The sequence below is a fragment of the Eucyclogobius newberryi genome, unplaced genomic scaffold (assembly GCF_026437365.1).
Source record: "Eucyclogobius newberryi isolate DKJ021-1_F unplaced genomic scaffold, fEucNew1.0.hap1 SCAF_12, whole genome shotgun sequence".
In the NCBI taxonomy this organism is placed as follows: domain Eukaryota; kingdom Metazoa; phylum Chordata; class Actinopteri; order Gobiiformes; family Gobiidae; genus Eucyclogobius; species Eucyclogobius newberryi.
Window position 1 is genome coordinate 30,255,776 of NW_027315746.1, and position 25,968 is coordinate 30,281,743.

At 38.0% G+C, this 25,968-nt stretch overlaps 1 protein-coding gene across 4 annotated transcripts in view; it reads left to right on the forward strand.

The window, feature by feature from the left end:
- The first annotated feature begins 452 nt into the window (after positions 1–452).
- The window catches only part of pde4ca (phosphodiesterase 4C, cAMP-specific a), a 119,775-nt gene continuing 94,259 nt past the window's right edge, over positions 453–25,968 (forward strand). For 2 of the 4 annotated variants that reach the window (XM_072441873.1, XM_072441874.1), the window contains exons 1-2: positions 453–532; positions 6,155–6,447. In XM_072441873.1, coding sequence (XP_072297974.1) covers positions 494–532; positions 6,155–6,447 — 332 coding nt within the window. In that variant the 5' untranslated portion in view covers positions 453–493. Of the gene's footprint in view, positions 533–6,154; positions 6,448–13,620; positions 13,881–25,968 lie in introns of those variants that run through there. The other 2 variants (XM_072441875.1, XM_072441876.1) reach the window with 2 other exon arrangements.

Genomic DNA, 25,968 nt, shown 5'->3' on the forward strand with positions numbered 1-25,968 from the left:
TAGATGTTTGCTTTCTACTGTGCTATTAAAGAAGACATTGATTTATTTCATGTATTTAGTAATAGACTGTCAAATACGATCATCAATTAAAAAAAAAAAAAGATTTAGTCAGTGTAGTCAGTCAAACATGCATGAATCACTCAAAACGCAACTCTGAGCAAATTATTGGCAAGGGAAAAGCATTTTAACCAAATTAAAATCTCATTAAAGCAGATTTTGCACAATAGGTGTCCTTTAAGTGGGCATTATAAAGCTTAATTTGGCCTTTCTGTAGGTGGACAAAAGCAACTGCATCTCTTGAGTAAACGACTTCTCGATATGACCTACTTTAGATAGCTGAGCATAGAATGATGGCTAATGAGAGCACAGTGGTATGGAGAGGCGTGGAAAATCTCGACATGTCACTGCTCATATCTGATCTTAAACCTGGTTCCTGTGTCCTGCTCTGTGGCATTTCCTCTGTTGTCTTGTTGACACAGCCATTACTTAAAGCATGAGGAGAAACAACTCTAAAATTTTCAATCACACAGAGGTAAGACTCATTCTAATCCTAGTAGTCTTGTATTCCAGTGTTGTTTCGAAGAAAACTTGTCTATTTTAATACAATTTATTTCCTGAATGCTCAGTAGGACCAGGTATTCAGTGGAAAAACTGGTTGAGACAAGACTGTGCGCTAAGCTTATAGTTGTGATGGTTGGTCTGCTGATTCATTGCATCTTTAAAACCAATTAACTTTATCCCATAGTCACCAGAATTCAAACTCATTTCCTTAGTACAGAATCTGACATTTTAGATACTAAACAAACAAAGCCAATGGATGGAGCCAGGGAAGATTTTAATGTCAAGTCCAACTAAGAGACGGAGCTGAAAAGAGAAAAAGATCTGCTGTAAATTGTATGGTAATTCAGTCATAATTGTATAGGTTGTTCAATGATTTCTTAATCAAACGCTGGAAAGTTTGACGATCTTTGCACTGATTGAGTTGAATTCAAAATCATATTTAAAAAGCCGTGAATTGCAAAGGCTGAAATTGTTTTGGGACTACAATATGTCTTGCAAAATGAACAATGTAAAAAGTAAGACATGTTAGTGCTACAAAAGCTTGTTTAAGGAGAGTGCTTCATTTCACATTTCTCGGTAACAAGCTGTTTTAATTTTTTTAATTTGGCTACTTGACATTTTAGAATCAATCATCAAAGTATCTTAAAAAGTCCAGGCTTTTCCCGAAATACAGTGCTGAATCCAGATCCATCTCTCTATTTTAGGCCTCAACTCATTCCATAAACTCTGCGCTAAACTGTGCTTGCAACGACATCACTGAGAATGAGGTCCATCATGTTTTTATTATCTGATTAAACAAGAGAGGAGTCAGAGCGCGAACATTTTCAGTTTGTTCCAATCAAAAGCGCGGGAGGAAAGACTCCCATCTCACCTCTTTGCTCCGCGGGCAGAGAGAGGCAGTTTACAGTGCCAAGTTAAGTATACTTGCCTCAATGCGTCTTTTTGTGTGTGGATGTGGTTCGACACAGGGAGTGAGAGACGAGGGAAAGAGACTGGCCATATGAGCTACAGCCAGAACAGACTGACAACTGTTCATCCTCAGCTCCAGCTCCAAACCAGCATCTGTGTCGGTGCAAGAACAACTCCACAACTTTCTCCTCACAAAAAAGTATGAAAAATGTACTCCCCTGCAAAAGAGATTTGTTGGTCGGATCTTTTTGAGGACGGGAATACCGTGGCAAAGCGCAAATTTCACGGAGGAAAAACAAGACACACCATCAGTGACTTAGACCGGTTCAAACTGACATACAGTTGTTTATTAGATGGAACTTCCGGTGTAGGCACTTTCAGTGTAGAGCACATATATAACACATCTGGCCGTGTACAAGTCATCAAATGTATCAAGCTTCCCACTAGATCACAATACCTTGCTGCATCTACTACTGACTCACCATCAGCATCAAAGTTGTGTTTTTGTTCACAAGGAGTAGGCTTACAGTCTATCTTTCCAGTATGTTTGTGATATACCTTGTCTGGTTCAGTTTTATCTCTGTGCCTTGGGTACAGTTGATACCGAGGAAGTGTTTAAGCTCACCAAGATCTTTCATCTTAAACATTTTGCTTAACATTTATTCCACATTTTTGAGTCAATCTTCATTGGCAGTAGCAATGATAACGTCATAAACCAAATTATCAGAATAACTCTCTCATTTTTCACATAGATGATCGTGTAACATCTTGTTCCAGTTTCTACCAGATTGTTTCAAACCATATAAAAATGTGTTAGGTTTGCAAACTAACTTTTTACTTCAAATCTTTTCGGTTGCTCCATGTACACCTCATAATCGATCGGAGCTTGCAAAGAATAATTTTTTACATCCATTTGGTGAAGTTTTAAGCTGCATCAAACAGCGTACTGATGTCATGTCTGCAGTTGGAGGAAATCCCTTCCAAATCACTCTATATCAATGATTGTTAAGGTTTGGTCATCTTCTGGAAGTTAATTCCATTCTATTGTCTGCTCTGATACGTTTAACTTTCCCATAAGGTGTGACATCTGCAATTATTTTTTCAGTTGCCTCAACTGTGTCACTTTTCGCCTTTATGAAGTACACAAATGTTATAATCCGGAATAATGCAGCCATTGTTTAGCCATTGTTTAGCATTAACATTAGGCCACATAGTTACAAAGGTAATATTGTTCAGAAGACGAGTTATAAAACAGTTAAAGGCGCAATGGACGATTTTTCGGCAATTTGAGAACGCAGGCAAAAGTGCGCATGTGCACTCCCCCGTGCGGACTGATACAACACACACGTGCGTTTGTTTATTAGCGCAAAGGAGCGCATCGCATCTCTCGTCTCCCATAGATTTCTGTCCACTTCTGCGTCAGCTCGAACTGTCTTTCTCCGTCTTCATTTTGCCCCGTACACTGAGGGAACTATATTATGATAGATCCATGCGCTTAGGCACGCGGAAACGTGGGGTCGAGTCTGACGCGGCTGCAGGTGAGCGATAGGTGCGTTTTATGATTGATACGTGGCAGGACAAATGATTTATCCACGCCACGAGGAAATATGATGAAAAATTTGCTGAAAAAAATCGTCCATTCCACCTTTAAATGGACATGCAGAGCACAATAATATTATGTACTTATCTTGTGGACGAAGTCTGCAATTACTAAAGCTGCATAGTCTTTTTAGCATTTAGTTTTTGTCTTGGGAGAGAAAATGACTTCATGAGTTCATTTTAATCCCAAAGCAGTCATTTGATGGAAAAAAAGTTTTTTCCCCAACGGTCAAATTGTGAAGTCTCTGCTCCTGCAGAGATGTCATAAATCTCCAGTACCATGGTACAATCTTACTACAGCATTCCTGTCACCATGGCAACATTCAGAGGTCATCTGCAGGTCACTACACTTTTATGTCAAACTTTGTACCGTCTTTATGAATTAGCTGGTTACTTCCCTTCTTGAAGGTGACTGAAGCTCCGTTGCTGCTTGGAGAAGATCCTGCGTGTACGTAGGGATGTAAGGTGCTCCGTCTAATGTTGCTTTTATTCTGCGTCCTTCGTCGTCTTGCAGGTAGATCTCTTCTGCTCCTCGTCCTCATTCGAGGACGAATAAAGCCAGCTCCATGATGTGTCTTTCAGGTGTGAAGGTCTCATCAAAGTTTTGAAACTGTGTTTTTTTTATGCTTGTTTAGCATTGGTTTCTTTTGCCATCTACAATTACTGTGTTTATGTGTGGGGCTCTAATAGTAACTGTACCACTGCTTCTCATGTTGCTCTTTTTGTTAATTTCTGCATTCACGAGCCTTGTGCCATTTCTTTCCATATGTGGCAATCGGGTGGTACTATATTGTGATAAAAGTTAAATTAAGAAGAACCAACAACGCCACTGGAGATTAATCCAGAAAATAATAATAATTCAACTAAAAAGGACACAAAGGTAATTTCATTGATGAGGCAGTGCTGAATAAGTTCCATTATTTATTTTCGGTTAGCAGTTTAGCTGGTGGTATTTACAGTCTGTGATCATCTCTAGTCATATTACGTAAAGTACACATGATCACAATAAATATGTTCCAAATGTAAAAGAAAACAGAAAATAGTAAACAAAACGGAAAACGGTGATTAACAGGGCGATTAAAAGACTAGTAAAAGGGACAGTATAAGGGCGAGTAAAAGGCCAGCAAAAGGCGAGTAAAAGGAAAGGGCCAGTGCCGTTGGATCTTCACTGTCCAAGACGCACCACATTAGGCCCCCCACGACGAGCCATTACATTCCTGCCCGACCCGCCCGGTACCAGCTACACCGAGGGCCCCAGCTGGGGACATGACCACCTTGCAGCTGGCTCCCTGTTATTTGCGGGAAATATTGTCCCAACATATTCCTGCTCGTACCATGCAGCCTCTGGGTGTTAGAGCTGCTGAGACACTAGAGCAGTTAAAAACCTATTGTAGGTGTATGTAGGTTTGTGCACGAGCACGACTGCAGTGTTTGGGGGCGGCACTAGGGTGTGTGTGTGGTTATTAGTGAGAGCGCTCACCTTCTGTGTGTGTGGCTTGGATAATGGCGGCGGGGTAAGCACGTGGAAGAAGACTTTTGTTGACCGTTCTCATTCTACGTCTCGTTTTATGTTGATCGTTTCCATCTCACCAGAAAGACTTGCCGGTTAAGGTATCGTTGTTGTGGCCAAAGCGTATGTGTCATCTTAATGGAAGTAAGTGCATTTTTCTGAGCAATAAAGTAACCTAACATGTGCAACTGTTCTGCGATGCGTCTTCAATCTGCAAATACCACAGATTTGTATATATTTGGATGCCATCGCCGCAATACCTACCTTTTCTCTCTGGCCTTTTAAACACGGACTGTGCTGAGTCATTATTTTTATTAACTTCATGTATTTTATGTTGTTTGTTTATATGTATTATTTCACTTTGCTGTGCAGCACTTTGAGCTTTTATGGTTGAAAGAGGGCTTTATGAATAAACCTTGATATTGATAAGGTAAACTATTGATGAGGAAAAGTTGTTGTAACAAGATTAAAGGGTCATTAAAGTTGATTTTCTGTGACGAGCTGGCCCCTGACCTAAGGCCCAAAATCACTGGGATAGGCTCCAGTCACCCACACTCCCTAACAGGAACAAGAACAAGCTGTGGAAAATGAATGAATGAAGTTGATTGTGCAAAATATTTTCCCTTTAACATTACTCTCAGTGTGAGAACCTTCCGCGTAACGTATTATTTTATGGAATACTGTGCTGCTGACAGTAGCTGATAAAGGTAGTTGATCATAATGATACAGATAAGCAGGTCACTGCAGTCTCAGGACCTGCTTTAAGTGCTTTCTGATCAAAACACACCCAAACAGGGCTTTCACAGCTACCGTACCATCAAACACAGTCCTGTGGATGTACTATACTGCAGATAGTTAGGTTTGCTTCTTTGGATAGCCACAATAAGTTCCATTAAAGAAAACTTCCCTCTTGTATATATAGTCTATTAGGACTGCAACAAATGATTATGTAAGTATTCGACTTGTCAGCGACTATTTTTTCAATTAGTCGACCTCTAAAACAATTATTTTTATTATACATTGAGACTTTTTAAATACATAAATAAAGTTTAAATATGGGCACTGGAGGTTTCTAGTTAGAGTATATTTACAAATAAAGTGATTTAAATTCTTATTATTTTCCCACATTTTCTCATGAGAAGTCAATTAATGGTTGTAGCCCTACTTTCATGAAACAAAAACTTGCACAAAGTGTATTTGTAGTGTATTTATTTTTTACTTTTCAGGGATAATGCACTTTTCAGGGACACTGTACATTAATCTTGTGTAAATAACAATACTTTGGAATATTTTATATTAATATAATAATATTTTACTTTGGAAGTTTTTTATGCCATACACACAACATTTACATGGAAACAAGCAGGTTTGTTTCTTTGGGCTAAAAGGTGGATTGGATGCTGGATTATCATGATGAATTTTCTGAAGATTAAGATGAAAGTATGGTTAATGTAGTGTAGGTGCATATTGTCAATAATCACTATAGGTTTTTGTTTTTCAAAAGTCTACAAATACAACCAAATATGAAAATAACAGTGGGCACTTCTCTACTCTCCTTCTCTGTTATGTGTGCAGAGGCAGTGGGCAGAGGAGGCCCTGAACCTGGAGCACCATCACCACCTGGGCCTAGCATGTGCTGTGAAGAGGCTGGTGTCGGGGCGTCTCCACCTGCCCAGGCTGTCCTGCAGAGTGCCCCCCCAGAGCCCGGACGAGCTCACGGCTAGGGACCGGCCACCAGACCTGGGCACAGCTCTAGACAGTGATGATCCTTGTGATGGAGCCCCAGAGGACGCCCGGTTACCAGAGCGTTGCACACTCAAACACTCCAGGAGCCTGGGCACTCTCACCAGCTGCATCCCTAAGAACTTGTAAGTCACCCCCAGAATCACTTCAGATTACAGCGTTTTGTGTAAAGGTAAGGTGAGCTAAGGAAAAGTAGCTCCAATGTTAAACGACACTCTTTTTGCTCAGATTAGGCTTAATGTGAATAACACACGATTGAAATAAATAAATAATAAATAAATAAATGTACTATAAAAGAGATGTTAGGAGTGTTCGCTTGTGTCCGAGGCACGTCCAATGGCTAAATATCAAGTTAACGTCAACACCTACATGAGTCTGCGCAGGGCAGTATAGACTTGGTCATAGGTCACATGATCACATGATCCTAATGAGAGTACACACAATGATGAGAGGCGTTCTGGGTTTGTCGATGAATAAGGTCTGGTATTAATGTTTCGACTCGAGTGATGAACATTCCACTTGTAAATAGGAAAGATCGTCCAGAGTACACATGCTGCTCGTTGCACTGAAGAGGATACAGGACTACAACTGAAGCTTTTTCTACTACTGAAGAGGATAGTTGATCTAGTCGAATTGCTACTCGATAGCCTGAAGTTTAGATTTAAATGTCAACATCTGCTGGTGCCAAGTGAAGTGCTGGGGACAGAGACAGGCAAAAGGCCAGGAACCAAAGACGAGCAGCTCAGAGGTCCCAAAAAGGAACCTGTAGCGATTTAAAAACAGGAGGATAAATCCAGATGAAGTAGCTACAGCTTGGTTGCAAAATGAAGACTTACCACCAAAGGCCTCAGAAGGGCCAGATTAGGAAATATCAGCGCTGGTAAGTCTTGAGTTGTTGACGTTAGCGGCTAATGAGGCTGTCCACTTTTTCAATGGGATGCGTACGGAGTTCGATGTGACCGATTCAAAAGCAATCAAAGAGTCAGAGCAGGTGGCAGATTAAAACATTATCATGTCTAATTTATCCAATTAAGTCCATGGAACCTGTCTAAGATGGTTTGTTTTGGTCCTGGTGTCTCCACTGTTGTAAGTTTAAGATGATGACTGCTATGTAAAGACTACACAAGTTAGCAAAATGTATCTGATTGTGATGAATGCAGAGTCAGTATTGTTTTAATTCAAGTCATAGAAAAAACAAGAACAAGAAGTATATTCGATTTTGAATATAAATTCCAATGGTAGAGTCGTGATATGTGTGGCACTTCTATTGGACATAGGTAAGTATGCCCTGCGTCCTTCATGTGTGAATGTGTCAGCCTCCATCAGAGATCTTACTGACAATGCTTTTGTGATAGTAGCCATAACAACAGTATATCAGTGTATTGTGTCTGTGTGGAAAAGCCACCAAACCTGTACTTGTGCAATGTATATTCAAACTTAAAAAAAGGACAAGTCATAGTTATGTCAAATGACACGTGTTGGTCTGTTATCAGCGTGTGAAGAAGCAGCAGTACAAAACTGGTGCTATGTCATTTTTACAAGGCAGTCTTTCTTTTTTTCCGTTTTTAAATTTCAAACAACACAAAACACTGAGCAGTACACAGTGAGATTAAACAGGTAATAATGGCAAAAGTCATGTAAAAAAATCTCACAGCATTAATTGTCCTAAATTTAAGTCCCCTTTTGTCCAAAGTCTGTTAATTGGTCAATTATTGAATCGAGTCTGAAAGTTATCTTTTCCATTTTACAAATGGCACTTTCAATGTCAGTCCAGTCCTTTTCCCTGCAGCCAAAAGTATGCTCCAAAGGTGGTGATGTCAAGAACTTGACTTATCTTGTGTCATTCTCTCTTTTTCTTTTTTAAATATTTTATTGGTCCAATATTTTCGAACCACGGGACAGTCCCAATAAGCACGGTGGGCCTTCAGGCAACCACAATTTTGCCAACAGTTAGCATTTCTTTGTGAATAGTGGGCACTTTGACATGGAGTTATGGAAAAATCTTTTCCAAAAGAAGTCTTTCCACACATGTGATTTTGTGGTTCTCCATTGGGATGTATATTTTCCCAATCTTCACCAGTCAAAACAAAATTACCTTCTCTTTCCCATTAAAAAAACAACAACAACCCGAATATAGTATAGTATAATATAGTATATTATATAGTTTAGATATTATTAGATATTGTCCTGATTTGTATGCATTCATAAAAAATCAGTCAGAGCGAGGGTCATAGTGGTCATTGGTTTGTTTAATTTCTTGGTTATAATAACTTTTTATTTGTAAATATCCATGAAAGTCCTGTTTCTCCATGCCAAAGGATTTCCTCAACATGTCAAAACCTTTAATTTAATTTGATTTTACAATCTTCCAAAACAAATACATTTGGTTATCCAGACCTTGAATCTCAGGTTGGTACTGTTTGGTACAAAATCTTGTCATTAGCTTTTTCCAGGTAGTAAGCACAGCTTTTACCCAGAATTCTCAGTTTCCTCCATATGACCCTGCCGTTTGTGCCATTGGCACTTTCTTTTAATCTTTGCTAAAAAAAACAACTGTCAGGGCATATCTTTTGTCAACCAACACTTTCTTGACTCAACTACAGTGTGTAGAGCGTTATTTTAACACTAACGCATTTACATTTGGTAAAGTCTTACAAATGGTCTGAATGAGATAGTTTGTTTTTCACAGTATTGTAAGTAGCTTTGAATCTGTAGGTAACATAAAACACAGGGTAACTGCAGGGTCTTTAAAGCATTTAAAAAGTACTGAAAATGATAGTTCCAAATTAAGGCCTTACAAGCATTTTATTAAAAACTATCAATTGTTCTTGCTTATTATTATTAATCCAGAAAAGCTTAACTAATTTGTTTTAAATATAAATAAGATTTTATATCTTAAACTTGTAAAAATATATTTTGTGTTTTTTTCCCACCGCAATGGTAGCATTAGATTTGACTTAAGCTGTCTTAAAAGGTTTTAAATTTCACTTGCGACTCTGAAATGTAATAAAATATCATGAATCAGAATAAAACTGTGGCAATCAGCAAAGTGCAAAGACTGCAGATATTTACCTTTATAATGTCATCTGAATGGCATCTTGTGCGTAAAACCTATATAAACCATGAACTAGTATGCTTGTGCTTAAAATATGCAGTCCTGTAATTATATATTACTTGCAATTAGATGGTTTTATTTAGCCTCCATGCTTTGTGAATGTGTAATAATGGACACTTTCACAGTAGACCTTATATAACTTCTTAGAACATGTCTTTACTGCTGCACCATTTGAGTCCTTACCATATTCCACAAGCAGCTCTTTTATCTCTCAGTAGTACATGTAGCGAGGCGACAAAATGCGTTACATGTGAAAGCAGCCCTGAGGAGCGTTGTCGCATACCAGCTGTTGGTCATAGGTTCAGTCTGGTGTCAGATGCTCCAGCTCCGTGGGTTATGCAAACGTCAGAGAGAGAACGAACAGCCCCCCGACACAGATATCAGGTGGGGCCCGATATATATATATATATATATATATATATATATATATATATATATATATATATATATATATACTGTATGTATATATTGTATAAATCCTTATCCTAAGGGCGGTCATGTAATTTCCTGTATTCTGTTGCTTTTTAGCGGTAATATTGTTAGCAACTCATTACTCTCTTATTTTGAGGGCCCCCCACAGTCCACAAATCTCCCAGCTCCGCCCCTTCCCGCCCCTTCTCCGCCCCTGTTCAAGCTTCACTCAGAGCCCTTCTGCTCTTCTGCAGAATAGATTGAAGCTTTCTGTTGCATTTATGAAAATATAGGCATTTGTAAGAAGTTGAACGCCGCAGTGTCAGCTCCACCAGCTTGACTTATCTTGTGTCATTCTCTCTTTTTCCTTTTTAAATATTTTATTTGTTCCAGTTTTATAAACAAAAGATTAAACATAACAGAAAAATAACAGAAAACAAAAACAGAGAGAATAAATTAAAATAAAACACAAGTAGTCATCGACATAAGTACAAACAAAATCACAAAAAGTCCAATTTAGTCCAAAGTCTATCAAATTTGTCAATGAACAAAATAAGGCTGAATGTATTTTTTTCCTTCTGTCTGTCAGTCACAATACATTCCAGTCCTTTATCGTTGGCGATGTTTGTGCCAACCATTTCTTTGACACAAACCTTGCCTGTTCTCCTGCCACCAAAAGCCCACTCCGAAGGCTGATCATGTCCATGGCAGGAACTTTAAGGCCGAAAAACATTGTTCTAAAATTTTCTGCAGTGCATTATTAATGTCAGTCCAATAATCCTGAACGACTGGACAGTCTCATAACACATGATAGTGTTTTGCCTCCTGGCTTCTGCAGTTTTTCCAACAGTCTGCATTTCCCTGAATAATGAGCACTTTGACATGGGGTTATAAAGAAACGAGACACACTTTTCCAACAGAATTCCCTCCAGATATGTGATCCTGTGGTTCTCCACTGAGATGTACATATACTTTCCCACTCTTCATCATCCAGAACAAAGTGACCCTCTCTTTCCCACCTTTCTTTTATGTAATCAGTGGAATGATAGCCTAAATTTATAAGTTTCGGATATTATTCCTCTTGAAAGATCTGATTTATAAGCTTTAATACATATTTCAGTCAAAAGGCTATGATGGTCATCATTATTTTTGATTTCTTTGATTATAATAAATCCTTATTTGGAAATACCTAAAAACATGTTTCTCTAAGCAAAAGGATTATTTCAACTCATCAAAGCTCTTCTCCTTTACAATCTAAGATTTTAACATCATTGTTTAGTTTGTATGTTTTGATCAGCTCCCTCCATGATGCAAGAACAGACTTCACCCAAGCATTCCTGACCCCCTCCAAATCACTCAACCTGCCGCCATCCACCAGCAAGGCCTACACAGGAATCCCCGGCACAACACTAATCTCAATATTTTTTCCATTAGGCTTCATATTCTGGGTATTCTATTCTGGGTATTCATATTCTGGGTATTCTATTCTGGGTATTCATATTCTGGGTATTCTATTCTGGGTATTCATATTCTAGCACTGCGCGGCTCTGATCAGAGCTGAAACAAATATTTTTTTGATAATTGTAAAGTTTTAAATTGGATATTTTTTTTTTTTTTTTTATGCCGTGTGGTTGAGTGGTTAAGGCATCAGCACACGTATGTTAGGTTCCAAGTGCAGCCGGCCGCAGTGTTGTGAGTTCAAATCCCGACTCTGACGATGTACTGCATGTCCTCCTTTCTGTCTCACTAGACTTGTGCCTTCCTTGTTTACACATGTCTCGTTCTTCTTCTTAGCTGGGTTTTGGAGCAGAGGTGTGGGTTTGTTAGCTCAAAGCGCCACCATAACCGGAAGTCCAGTCTCTCTTTTTCATGGTTTCTAATTGAATATGAAGCATTTTTTCTTCATCTAATGTCTCCACGTTTAATTGTAATGTGCAGTTGTTGCACAATAAGCCATTGTCATTTAATCCAAACGGCCTGGTCAAGCTGATGGTGCCCCTTGAAGCACCTGATGCCCCTTGCACTGCACGTTATGTGCGTAGTGGCACTGCTGTGCTGGATCTTCATCTTCAAGTTAGCAAATAATTACTATCACGATTCATGTACAGATAGTTCATACTGAATAGATTTTAATTTCCCCTTAAAGACTAACTAAAAAGTAGTGTAATATCGTTGATATCGGTGGGTTTCTCTAGATATCGGCATCGGCCCAATATAAAAAGAATTGCAGAGATTTCACATTTATATTTTGTGTCATTCTCAGTTTGTACTTAGTGTATCATATTTGTCTTTTTGAACAAACTAATGAAAAATTAAAAATGAGCAATTATGCTTCACTAAAAACATGTTTTTATGTTTACACAATCATGCAACAAATTATTTGATATCCTAGATATGTCAGGGGGTGTAATGCCTTCTTTCTATCCTGTGGTGTTACGTACCTGTAGCAAAATCCAGAAATAATTAAAAAAATACAAATCTGTTCTACAACAAGCATGCGGAAGGCTTTTCACATCCATTAATTTTTGGCACTGTTCCGTTGAAGTTTGGTGAAAAAAAAACATTATTAAGAAAGCAATATAAAGCGATAACACATTGTCTCTGTGATATGACAGCAAAAATTTACTTTTTGTTGGTGTTTTTTACAAGTTGGTGACTTAATTTGTGAACTAACATACATTTTGTGGTCCTTATGGATTTACAATATTAATATCGGTATCCACAATCATCGGTTATTGGCCACAACACTGACACAAAGACGACATCTATTTTCATGTGATTTTTTATGCAATGGCTAAGGTGTCTGAACACCACGGCAGTTCAAACACCTGATGCAGAAACATGCAAGCATTATTGTACTCTCCACTGCAAACAAACTTTAACATCAAGATCACATGACTGACGATGATCGATGTTGGGCATTTATGACTGTGTTAACTGATAACAGTGTAATTAGTCACGGCTATGTTCTACCGTGTTATTCATTTGAGCGTAGTTTTTGGTGCTCTGGCAGTGACTTATTTGGATTGAGGCAGCTTGATGGGTTGGAAATAGCTAGGATCAGTCATGCTTCTCCCTCCTCGTAAATGAGACGTCCATATTTAGTAGGAAAGAGGGTAGTCCCAGCTAATGTAAACAAAGCCTGGGAGCTACAGAGGGAGGGAGGACATCAACATTTCAGTTCAGCCTGCACTCTCGGGAGACAACATATCCTGCTGCTGCTGCTGCTGCTGCTGCTGCTGCTGCTGTTGCTTTGACTTTTCATTTGACTTCCATTATTAGCTTTTCTTATTTTCCTGACTTATTTCATCATGGGGGAAACCTCAAGATTCATTCAACTTAAGCAACTTGGATTATATTCAAAATGGATTGATGGAGTTTGCGTCACGTCTCTTGTCGTGTTTTGAGACAACATCCAGACCTTGGATTTTTCAGAGACCAGAGCAAATTCATCAAGAAATATTTGTTTATGGACTCAAAACTCAAGATTAGATTTATGCTTGTTTTTAACTATGGTGGACTGTTTAGTTAGGACATTGGAGGCCCAGATTGCCCAAATCATGCTGAAACAAACTGATGTTACACTACCAGTTTGGATGTTGAAAGATCTGAAAAAAAAGGGAAATCGCTGCCATCTTGGATTTGTACAAGTTTTCCAATTGTACAATTTTACGTTTTTGAAGGCCTTTAACAATATTGTTGAAAACCGTGGAGAAAAGGGAAACTACGCTCAAATTAAAAATATTTAAAAGAAATTAACTAAGAATAAATATCTTCCAAGCTAACCATGAATGACACAAGCTCAGAGGAAGACCATTCCGATATGGAGGAGAAGGAACCAAAGATGCCAAGGCATTCTATGATCCATCTGAGGCCCAGGTCCAAGGGCGGTTCGCCTGTAGACTCTCCAAAGATCTCGCCCCGGAATTCTCCGCGAGGTTCTCCCCGGAACTCTCCCCTGCTCTTCAGGAAACTGCTCATGAACCGCAGCATCAACCAGCGCCGGCGCTTCACTCTGGCCCATACGCCCAGGTGAGCAACCAATCACCGTGAATGCACCGAACCGCGACTATTTTCTGTTGCTCTCCTTCAATTCCATGTTTGATGACGCATTGTTCTTGAAAATGCTACGGATGCCACAATATACAATTACTGAACAATATTTCTAGCTTGTGGAAATGCATTCAGTAGCAAAAGTTTAAATTATCAGTGACGAGCTATAAAAGTTTAAATTATCAGTGACGAGCCATGTGGGGGACTATCAAAAAAGTTGAAGCCAAAAAATTCACAATAATAGCAATTCTTTCATGTTAGCTGCAATTAAAAAGACCAAAGAATCATGGTATATGTAGAGTGTTTTACATCCTGACTGCTACAGAATTGTTTATCTTAGAACCTGAGTCAGCTGATATATTATACTATTATACAAACTATTGGGACATTTCTAATATTACAATATCTATATGATCGTCATTATTGAACATTGTAGCAAACGTTTCAAAAGTAATGATCTGGACAATGTGACAAATTTTACCTTTGAAGCCTTTTCCACGATGAATCATTCCTGGACTCATTTTGGAGATCATTTGGCTTGACCTCACAGTGTAGCTTTTTTGTTCTATATTTGTGTTCCTGTTCTATTGGGAAGCCTACTCATATTAAACTGGCATAATTTACTAACCTCGCCCCGCAATAATTCAGCTTGTTCTGGAAATACCAAATAGTATTGCCATGTAGTGTGTACATAGAATCTCTCATACTTAGAAACGAACAAACATAGCATTGTCTCGAAAGTACTTGCTGATTCAAAGTAGTACTTGCTCACGGCTGCGTATATGGTTTATTTTTGCACTGGCTGCTGCACTGCCTTTTTCACACATCCACAACCACAAGATGCTCATCTATCGCTGCTGTTCACCCGCATGGGACGACAGACAAGGAGTCTTTGTTTTAGGAGGCATTTTTCGAATTTCAATTCTTTGTACACCGAGAAGTTAAAGGTACTGTTACTGTTTTATGAAGCAGCCGACTGTGGCACTTGTATTACATTTGTGCAGAGGTTAATTGGAACTCATACAAATAGTTTAGATTCATACATTTGAGCCTGGAAGGTAAATGGATGATATCTCAGTTGTTGTTTTAAAAGTATGGAAATTTAGACCGTGGAATATATCGTCTATAACTATAAGAAAAAAACACCTCTGCAAACAGAATCAGAATCAGAATTGGGGTTTATTGCCATTTGTCAATACACAAAATGTACAGACATAGGAACTTGTCCTGGTGATTCAACACAAACAACAAAACATTGAACAATGAATACTGAACGGCATGATCTGTACATAATAAAATATAAAGGATAAAGTTATGTAGTGGTGCAATAGGAAGTGGTGATATGTGCATAATAAAATCTAAAGTTAAGTAGTGCAATAGGAAGTGACAGTGCAGTGAGTGAAAGGTGCTTAGGTAGTGTTCATGAGTTCAACGGCAGAGGGAAAGAAACTGTGCTTGTGACTGGAGGTTCTGGTCCGAATGGACCTTAGCCTCCTGCCTGAGGGAAGTGGCTCAAATAGTCCGTGTCCAGGGTGAGAAGGGTCGGCTGTGATCTGACCTGCACATCCCAGAGTCCTGGAAACGTACAGGTGCTGCAGAGCTGGAAGTTCGCAGCCAATCACCTTCTCAGCCGAGCGCACAATGCGCTGTAGTCTCTGTTTGTCCCTGGCTGTGGTTCCAGCGTACCACACGGTGATGGAGGAGGTGAGGATGGACTCAATGATGGCCGTGTAGAACTGGACCATCATCTCCGCTGTCAGATTGGCTTTCCTCAGCTGCCGCAGGAAGTACATCCTCTGCTGGGCCTTCCCGGTGAGAGAGCTGATGGTGAGCTCCCATTTGAGGTCTTGGGTGATGGTGGTGCCAAGAAAGCGGAGGGAGTCCACAGTGGAGATGGGGGAGTCTGAGATGGTGAGGGGGGGCTTGGGGGCTGTGACTTTCCTGAAGTTGTGACTTTCCTGAAGTCCACGATCATCTCCACTGTCTTGTGGGCGTTGTTATCACTGCACCAGGACACCAGCCGGTCCACCTCCCTCCTGTAGACGGACTCAACTCTGTCCGAGATGAGCCCGATGAGGGTGGGTCTTCAGCAAACTTAATTAGTTTTACGAAGTCGTGGCTGGAGGTGCAGCAGTTTGTGTACAGGGAGAAGAGCAGGGGAGAAAGTACACAGCCCTGTGGAGCTCCTGTGCTGATAGTCCGCGTGTCTGAGACATTCTTCCCCAGCCGCAAGCACTGCCTCCGATCCGTCAGGAAGTCAATGCAGGTGGTCAGGTACGTTGAGCTGGGAGAGCTTGTCCTGGAGCAGAGCAGGGAGGATGGTGTTGAATGCAGAGCTGAAGTCCACAAACAGGATCCTGGCGTAGGTTCCCGGATAATCAAGGATAATATATCACATTTATGCACGTTTATGGTTAATTTTACAGTCCATTTACTTTGAAGGAGATACTTGAAACTTCTACAGGCATGTTTTCACACATAAATTGACACAATATCCATTTTCTATCGTTAACGGATTAAAAAAAAGAGAGAACCCCCTATACAAGCAAACATGAAAAAAATAATTTTGCTTTTCCTTTTGTATTGTACATTTTTCAATAATAATAAAACAGAAATGGAATCCCAGTGAACAAATAAATAGTAATCTAGATGAAACCAAATACATGTATAATTAGGACTGTAAAGACATGGCTTTTGCTGTGAATAATCGTTTTAAAGCTCTTATCCTCCTTCCTGATGTTGTCCATATGATGTCCTTATAATCTAATAAAATAACTAATTGACTAATAAAACATGTAGTCAACTAAGACACCATCAACAGATTAATCTACCACCTACTACTATAGCCCTACTACTAAAGTCCGATCTGAAGGCGTTTGCTTATAAAGAGAGGTAAGGATTGGAAGAGACATACAGTAACTAGCCCCTCCCTGTTCATATTAATTACCTTTCTGTGTCCTCAGCTATGAAGCAAAAGAGTTTTGTAATTTGATTCTCAAGAAAGCAGAATTAGCTCTTCACTTTGGGTTTCAGATCTAAAACTGGTTTGTAATCAACCCAATAGGGTTTTTTAGCTAAAATACACCTGTTAATTGTTGGAGACTGGGAGCATTGGTACATTTTTGCCATTGAATAAACAAAAAGTTGTGGTGAAACAAAAAGGTGTTTTACTGGTATTATTTATAAAGTTTTATTTCGTCGACAAACTAGTTTACTTACATACATTTACATTAATTTTCTGGTATTGTCAGAGACCATTTGTCAGACAAGATTCTGAAGAAAACGTTCTTTGCTTGTTTTTCCCTTTAGACGTCCTCTGCAGCATTACTTCAGTGCTTTATCACGGCTTTACTTTATGAGCCGTGAATGCATCTGGCTCACAATGAAAATCAAACATTTACTTTGCCGACTGCGTCACAACTCGAGTCCCGTCTTCACCTGATCCTCGCTCGCTGACTTTATGGATAGAACTCACCAGATCTGAAAGCTGGCTGTTTGTCCTCCGGCAGTGGGAGGACGCCCTGTACTTCCTCGTCATGGGTGTTTCAATGCCACTGTGTTTTTTTTATTTACCCTGCACTCCTCGGCACACACTCTTAAACTGAGCCACAAAGTGTCTTCAGCTCATGTGCACCTGGCTCAAATCCAAACTGAAGAGCAGGAAAAGCAATCATTTATGTCTTGTGTGACTCATCTGATACAAAATATAATAATACAAACATATGTTTACCTTTCAATAAATTGGACTTAAAACATAACTGAAAATACATAATAAAATATCGCAATGGCCTTTTTGAAATTATGCAAAATTAGAATATCATGTATATTGTCAATCATGACAAATGTATTTAAAGGCTGCATTTAAAGAGTTGATTCATACTAAAATAACATAAACTTGCAGTATAATCATACAAACCAGTGTCTTAAGTGATGTTACTGCACTTCTGTGTCATTTTTTGTCCAACACTTTGGATTGTAAAAATACTCCTTTATCCATTGTTCATTCTGCAATCCTTCTTTATGTTTCTTGAATTAGTCTGATATTTAATAAGTGGGCCATTCTTGACTTTCAAAAGAAAGACTTTGTGGGTATATGTGAAGCAAACACAGTAGTTTGGCATCAACAGGGATCTTGCATCCAATTAATGCAGAGATATGTCCACATACTGCATATCAGAAATGTTTAAGCTCAGGGCATTCCCATAAACAATGAATTAAGCTTTTAGTTTCAATATTACATTTATAACATTTATTCGAATACTTACTTTCAAAATGGTGCAGTTTTACAGGAGTAATACAAGTCCTGAAAAAAACATTTATATTAGTATTAATTGTTGAGTTTGTGTGTGTGTTGGCCCTGCGACGAGTTGGCCACTGTCCAGGGTGTACCCCGCCTAAGGCCCGAAGTCACTGGGATAGGCTCCAGTCACCCGCGACCCAAAAAGGGAACAAGCGGTAGAAAATGGATGGATGGATGTTGAGTTTGTGCATTTTCTCCCATTTTCCCTCATTCTCATGTATCAAATGTATTAAAAAAAACTTATAAAAATGGCACAATTACAGATTGACCTGGGCCTGAACTTACTGTTCTAATAAAAGTGAAAATATGTAGTCAAAAGTTCAGTCACCTCTGAACGTTCATTTATCTGAAGCTTTGAGGCTGGAACTCTTTCTCCAGCAGTTTTCTCTCACAAAGTCTTGAAAATAGCCTTAATAGTATTTTTCCAGTGCTCCTCTCGGACAGTGAAGCATTTACTAATAGAAAACATGTCAGAGGCTAACGCTAAGCAGCCAGAGGTCACACAGAAGTACATGGCAGGGGCTGAGCTTGTGCAGGCAGCAGCAGGAATTAAACAAACCACATGGAAAATAAATGTGCCGGAGAGGACGCACACACTGCAAAGACTTGTAAAGTGACAGCAACCGTCTGAGGGTTGTAACAGCCATTTTTTTGGAACTATTTTTAAACCTAGAGCATTTATCAAACATAATATTTACATTTGGGAAAATGGTTTATTCTTTATTGAAAGTAAAGTGGTTGTGCTGCCCGGTGGTCGAGTGGTTAAGGCCCAGCTCACGTATGCCAGGCTCCAAGTGCAATCATGAGTTTAATCCCCGACCCCGACTCTGACTCTTTACTGCATGTCCTCCCTTCTCTTCAATAAAGCCTACGGGCCAAAAAGCCTTAAAAAAAAATAAAGTAAAGTGGATATCATTTTCTCTTGAATTGTTTTTATTAAATGTTTTTTTTACAGTTTAATGATACACAAAACATAATAACAAGGGACACGATCTGAGAGCAAAGGAAAATAGTGATAATACAAATAATGAAAAATAATAATAATAGCACAATATGATAAAACATAAATAAAGCTACGGCCTAACAAGTCCAACACAAATCCCATCCCAAATGTTTCACATTTGTCCATTCTATAGTCAAGTCTGAAACTTGTTTTCAATTTCATGACATTAACATCTAAAAGTAGCATAAGCAACAAAAGCCTGAAGAAAAATATTGTTGGAGCAAAATTGCAATATTAATGTCAGATTATTAAAAAATAACAATTGTTCACAATTGTTGACACCTTGATCAAACAACAGTGAAATCCTAGCATACCATTGCTAAAATGTGACCAGACTTGTTAATATGACATAAGAAATACATTCATTTGTACTTATTTGGTCTATTCATTTAATGGAAATGATTTACTTTAGCCACGGTTATATTATATTGTAATGTGAAAAATTACGATTATTGATTAACAGAATAATCTTAATATCCCTTATAATATAATGAGTAAAACACATCCAAAAGGCGGCTAAAAGATCAGATAAAATGTTTTGATTGAATAAACATGATGTTTAATGGTATAATAATGAGATATTTTAGCATTTTTGTGGATAATTTTGCAGCCCATTCATGTTTTGCAATCGTTGAACCTCAATTGCAGCATTTACATTCATGTTTTAGCAAATTTCTGATAGATTTCCATAGTATAGTTTTGTCAGCCACCCATAGGTAGCTTCCAACTTGTTCCAACTTTAAAGGGAACATTATGTCAAATTGACTTCAATGAGATTTTTACCTTGTTATAACGATGTTTCTGCATAATTTGTTTACTCAAAGTTGGATTTTGATTGATTCCTGCATGTTTGAGTAATCCTGTATTGTCCTGCACCTGAGGCTTAAGTGCTTCGAAAAGTCCTGTTTTCATCTACACTCTATCCTCCCCAACATCCCAGCACTAGCTGTGATTATTGGACAAAATAAGATTCTGAGTGACACATGTGGAGTTCTAAAATGTCACGTAAACAAAAAATGTAAATGACAATCTTGTGCTTGTTGCATTGAAATGTCACTATGAAGAGGTGGGGCTTATCAGTTCTGCAGTTTTGAACAGAAAGTCAATGGACATGTTTTTACTTTAAGCCACTAAAGATCAAAATTGTTGTAGTTTAAAACAACATACAAAGCAAAAAAAGCACATTGTCACCTTTGGAATGAAGTTGATGGTTAGATATCCACAAACTGTCTGCATTCAGTAGCATGTCTGCACCTATTTGTTCTCTAGTCTCACAGAAAAGTCCAAAGACCAAGGTCGTGCTGCATACCATTGACCCTATATAGCCGCAAGTTAGCAAAGCGTCAATGTTGTGTATGTGTTGTGTTATTACATCATATTTGTTGGTCTCTCTACATAAACTGCTATCTCTTCATTTCTTTTATTCAAGGGCATTTAGTCTTATAGCATTTAGCCTATTATTAAATTAGTTAAAGAATACATTACATCGATGAATTTACAGTACTTACAATTTGTATTGACTTTAGTAGTTTTAGTATTAAGTAATAGTATAATATAAGTAAACCTCTCATGTCTTTTAAGTTCTTTTATCGTTAATCTAGCCCTCTTCTCAAGTTCCCTCATCCACGTAATGACAATTTACATCCACTAGAGGCTGCTGTTGAACATTCCCTCTGTCATTCTGTTGAAACGTATTGGCTTTAGTTTAAATTTCAGGAACCTTCCTTGAAACAGTATAATCAATTTTTTTCTGCTGCGTCTATATGTTTGACTAAAATAAACATTAGTTCAGCTGTATATAACAAATAACCATGGCTCACTTTTTCAAAACGTTCTTTAAATAAAATGTGCTTCATATGTGCTACATTCCGACATGTCATAGTCATGAAAAATGACATGTTTCCATTCACATGTCTCCACACTGTTGAGTTCTCATGTTTGGCTCGTCTAGCAGTGGATGTGAAATTGTGTTAAAGGCGCAGAGGTCAGTATCAAACGGGTAATTGAATTGCCTTATTTTGAAAAGCATGCCATATTGAATTATTGAGTAGCAAGGCTGTGCAGATGACACGGAAGCTAACACCATGACATATACAGTGAAGTGCTTAACACAATACTATAATTGACAGCAGGGGTTAACACGACTCAACTGTATGCAAATTAGTGTTGTCACAATGCAAACATTTCGAACACAATACTAAGGAAAAGGTTCAATACTTTTGATACCACAATGATAATTTAAAACTTCTTATCAATACATTTTAATACCTTTTTTTTAAAACATAAAATAATATTTGCTTAATATACTTTTTTCTTATACTTAATAACATGCAAACATGCATAGATGTAGGTAATATATCAAAATGTAGTTACTATCTTTAATGTTTTTTGAAGACTTGCAAAATTATTATTATTATGTATTTTTATTCAAACAAAAAAAGTCTGATAATTAAATCTCTAAACTAAGATGTTTAAAGGCATGATTTAGCATATTTCTGTTGGATTGTCATATTATTTGAATATATTGTCTGAATATTGTTGTTGGGATACTCAAACAAATATATCACCCTTAAGATAAGATAAGATAAGATAATCCTTTAATATCCACACAAGGGGAAATTTCGTTGTTACAACGCAGTAGAACAGGAGGATTGCCCTCAACTCCAATGCGTATATCATAATTTTCCAATTTGTTATTTGTAAACTGCAATATTGACCTAAAATGGGCTTATAATAGAAATGAGACCTTTGACTTCCTGTTCAAAACTGTCAAACTGAGAGACCACGCCTCCTCGTAGTTGCATTTCAGTGGTTAAGTGTTTTTTTTTTTTATGGTTACGTGTCATTTTTTAACCCCACATGTGTGTTGTGTTCAACCAGAGAGCCGTGTAACAAAGCAGATTTACTAGAATGATTTCAACATGGTTAATATAATTACAAATTGCATTTCTTAATGTTAGTGGCATATTGGGTCAAATTAATATATATCTTCAGGAAACCAATTAAACGACAATTCCTCATACAGAGGCAAACATAACAGGGGTGTGGTCATAATGATCTCAGGCAGAATAGCCTTTGAACAGAGTTTTGAACACAAAAATAAAAAAGACAGATGTTTACTGGTCAAAGGAAGTATTAATGGAAGTGTACTTTGATAAATATATATGCTCCACCAGGAAGCAACCTCACTTTCTAGACTGAAATTGTGGATCTGAATGCAAACTACTCTGAGGGAACCCTTGTCTGTAGCAGAGACTGGAATTTACTTGTTCAGCAAATTAATAAATAATATATGGTTGATATCTGGAGGGAGCGGAATCCTAATGTCCGCCAATATACCATACTCTGTTTCTAACCCACATAAGATCTATACTAGAATAGACTACTTTTTTAAATTATGAACAAAGATAGGTCCTAGGCAGACATAGATCATAGACAATAGATCTAAGTGATCATGCTCCTATTTACATCATTGTAGATCTGGAACAGAAACCAAAAAAAACACACTTTGGAGATGTAATGCTAGTCTACTCAATGACCCACAATGTCTAAAAATATGACAAAGGACATTGAGATGTATGTAGAGGAAAAACAACAATGGTGGATTTTCTCCACCCATTATTTGGGATGCATCAAAGGCAGTTTTGAGGGGCAAGGTAATTGCTGTCACTTTGGCCAAAAAGAAACAAAGACAGAAAAAATGCTAATCATGCCCGAAAAAATTTATACTCAAATGCTACAGGAAATTGTAAGGACAAGGGGTGAGATTGATTGAAAAAAAAGAGCTCTTCACCAAAGAAAGATAATATAGAGGCGGTAAAAAATTCTCAAAATTATTAGCTTGTAAGTTATTTTGTTACTTGGTTTACACACAGGGACGAGCTGCTCCGTCACGGACTCCAGCAGGAAAAATTGCTTCACGCTCTCATATCTTTTAACTTAATACCGCTTTTTATATTTAATTTAATGCTATTTTGCGTTGTCGGCGGTACTTTATACATTTTTTTTTATAATAATTTATTTTATTTATATTGTAGAAATCAATAATCTAAGTGCGGCGGATCCGTAAACCAAGTAATGAAATAACTGCAGCCTAAGCTTGGAAAACAACCAGTAGAAATATTTTTTTTAAACAAGATTGCAGAATAATGTAATTTTATCCAACAAGACCAAATACAATCATCTTCTTTGGACACTCTCAATTTACCCGCCATGACGAAGAGCAAAACATTTTTTGTTGATGCTGAAATTCAAAGTGCAATCAAAAGACTAAAAAACTATAAATCTCTGGGGAGTGATAAAAAATTATGTTTTGCCCAGGTGACTCTAGCTCTCCCAGACTCTCCAAATTTCCATCCCAACCGGCTGTTTGATGAATGGAATAAAACAATTTTAAAAAGATTTTTATGGAAAGGCAGTAAATCTTATATCCGGTTCAAAACTCTAATACTATCAAAAGAAAAAGGAGGTTGGGGTTTGCTTTGTTTGAAAAATTAGTTGTACTAGTGTGACCCAGAATATGAAGCTCAATATGTTATACCGGCGGTTCCTGTACAGGCTTCAATGGCAGATGACAAACAAGGAGTAATTTGAATGAAGTTACGAATACCTGGGTAAAATCTGTGCTTACAACATGGAAGGCACTAATCAAAACATACAAACTAAACAAAGATGTTAAAATCTTAAACTGGGTGGCTTATGACCAATGCTTTGTACAAAAAAGAACTGACCTGAGATTCAAGGTCTGGATTACAAAACTTAAAAGTTTCCACCAGATTGTAAAAGATAAACACATGACAAGCTTTGTTATGTTAAAAGAATCCTTTGACTTTGAGAAACAGAACATGCATTTGATGTGTTTGATTTGAAATATAAAAAAAGCAATAGATTTTGTCTGAAGAGGTGCAGAAATGAAAGGACAAATATTATGCTTTTTTTTGGGGGTCCTTTAAGCACACATTTGTTCATATAAGTCAGGCGTTTCCCACATGAGGAATTGAAGTTAGAGCTTTGTTTACTTCCAGCAGTGGGAACTACAGAGGGGAGTACATAGGGGAGTACATTGGGGATGTATAATGTATCCAAATACAAGATTATAATCCAAGATACAAAGTTCTCCATACCTGCCCACATCCCAGTATTTCCCTGTATTTGACAAAATATAATTCTGAGTGACACATGTAGAGTTTTAAAATGTCACATTTTGGCACTTTTCAAAAATCAAAAGCTATCGATTATTTTGGTTATCGAGTAATCTATTGCATCTTTTCTTCGATTAACAGAGTAATCTGTAAATTTTTTGTACATTCCGTAAACCATTTAAAAGCATATGCAATCATTTTGTAAATAAACGTTATTGTTCATACTAATATACAAATAACAGGTTTCTGCTTAAAATAACACATTTTAATCTTAATTTCACGTAAGTATGTCCCCCAAAAGCAACATTTCACTTCACCAGTCCAAACATTAGAATAATGAATAAAGGACTAATTAACTTGACATCAGACTGTTACAGTCAACAGTTACAGTAGCTATAAATTAATTTCAGTTTATGTCACATAACTATAGAAGAAACGTGTTTGTAAAATGTTGTGTTGAGTGAAAACTGTAATCCCTGGTGTTTTTGGCTGTAACTCTGCAGTCATTTTGCTGCATAAGCTCCGTGTGCCATTCACTTAAGCCTCCGCGTCTTCGCCCCGTCATCGTGGACTTTATGTTTCATAATCACGGTCCTCCGGTCTGCGCGGAACAAGCTCCATGTGAAACGAAAGTGCCACAAAGTCGTTCCATGCGCTCCGTGCGTCACAAATTCTTGTGTTTTTATTAAACATGTTAATTAAATGAATCATTGAGGCAATAAAATAATAACGAAAACTTTTTATAATTGAATTAGTCGATTTACTTGATTAATCGTTGCTGCCCTATCAAACCCAAAGTTAGCTTCCCCTGACATGCTAATGTAAGCACACAGTTATAATGAACGTGATTTAAGGCAGAAAGGCTCAGCCAAAAGGGGTGGGGATTTATTGACTTAAAATGGTACAGAAGATCTCAGCTCTTAACCCATTATGTTTTGAGGTTCAGAGGGAGAGGACCTCATAAAGAGGATTAATGAAACAAGCGTGAATCAAGCTAAATACAACTCCAGGTATTGATTGATGAGTGAACAATGATAGAACATGGTTAAAATTTAAATGTTGTATAATGTGTCCTTTAAAATTAAAGTGTGATGGGAAAAGCTGTATAAAAATTTGGACAGTGTTGTTGTCACCAAACCTTTTAATAAAGTTCTGATACACATAATACCAAATAGCATAATTTCTATTTCAATTTCTATTTCAATTCTTGTTTTAAATGTTTCTCATGCCGCTCTTCTAGCTTGTTCCGTCTCTATATGTCTATAAATGTCCCGCCCTGAACACTGCAGCCTGCTCTCGCCCACCCTCCCCTCTCTCTCTCCTCTATCTCTCTTTCTCTCTTCGTCCCGGGGGGAGACAGCACTCTTGTTTGTTGTTTTAAGCCTGGTCCCACCACTCTCTGGAGACACAACAGGAGAGGGAGCACACACAAGAGCCCTGTTATGGCCCGCTAACGGAGCAGCACTTTTGCATGGGGTGTCCCACTTCAGGCAGGATCGGACAGGATTATCACAACCACCACCTTCTTCTTTATCTCCCCTCAGCATGCTTTAGCGTAGAATAACCTGGAAAGTTTTGAGAGAACTTCTTAGATGCCAATTGCTTTAAGGAATTCTAAGCGGA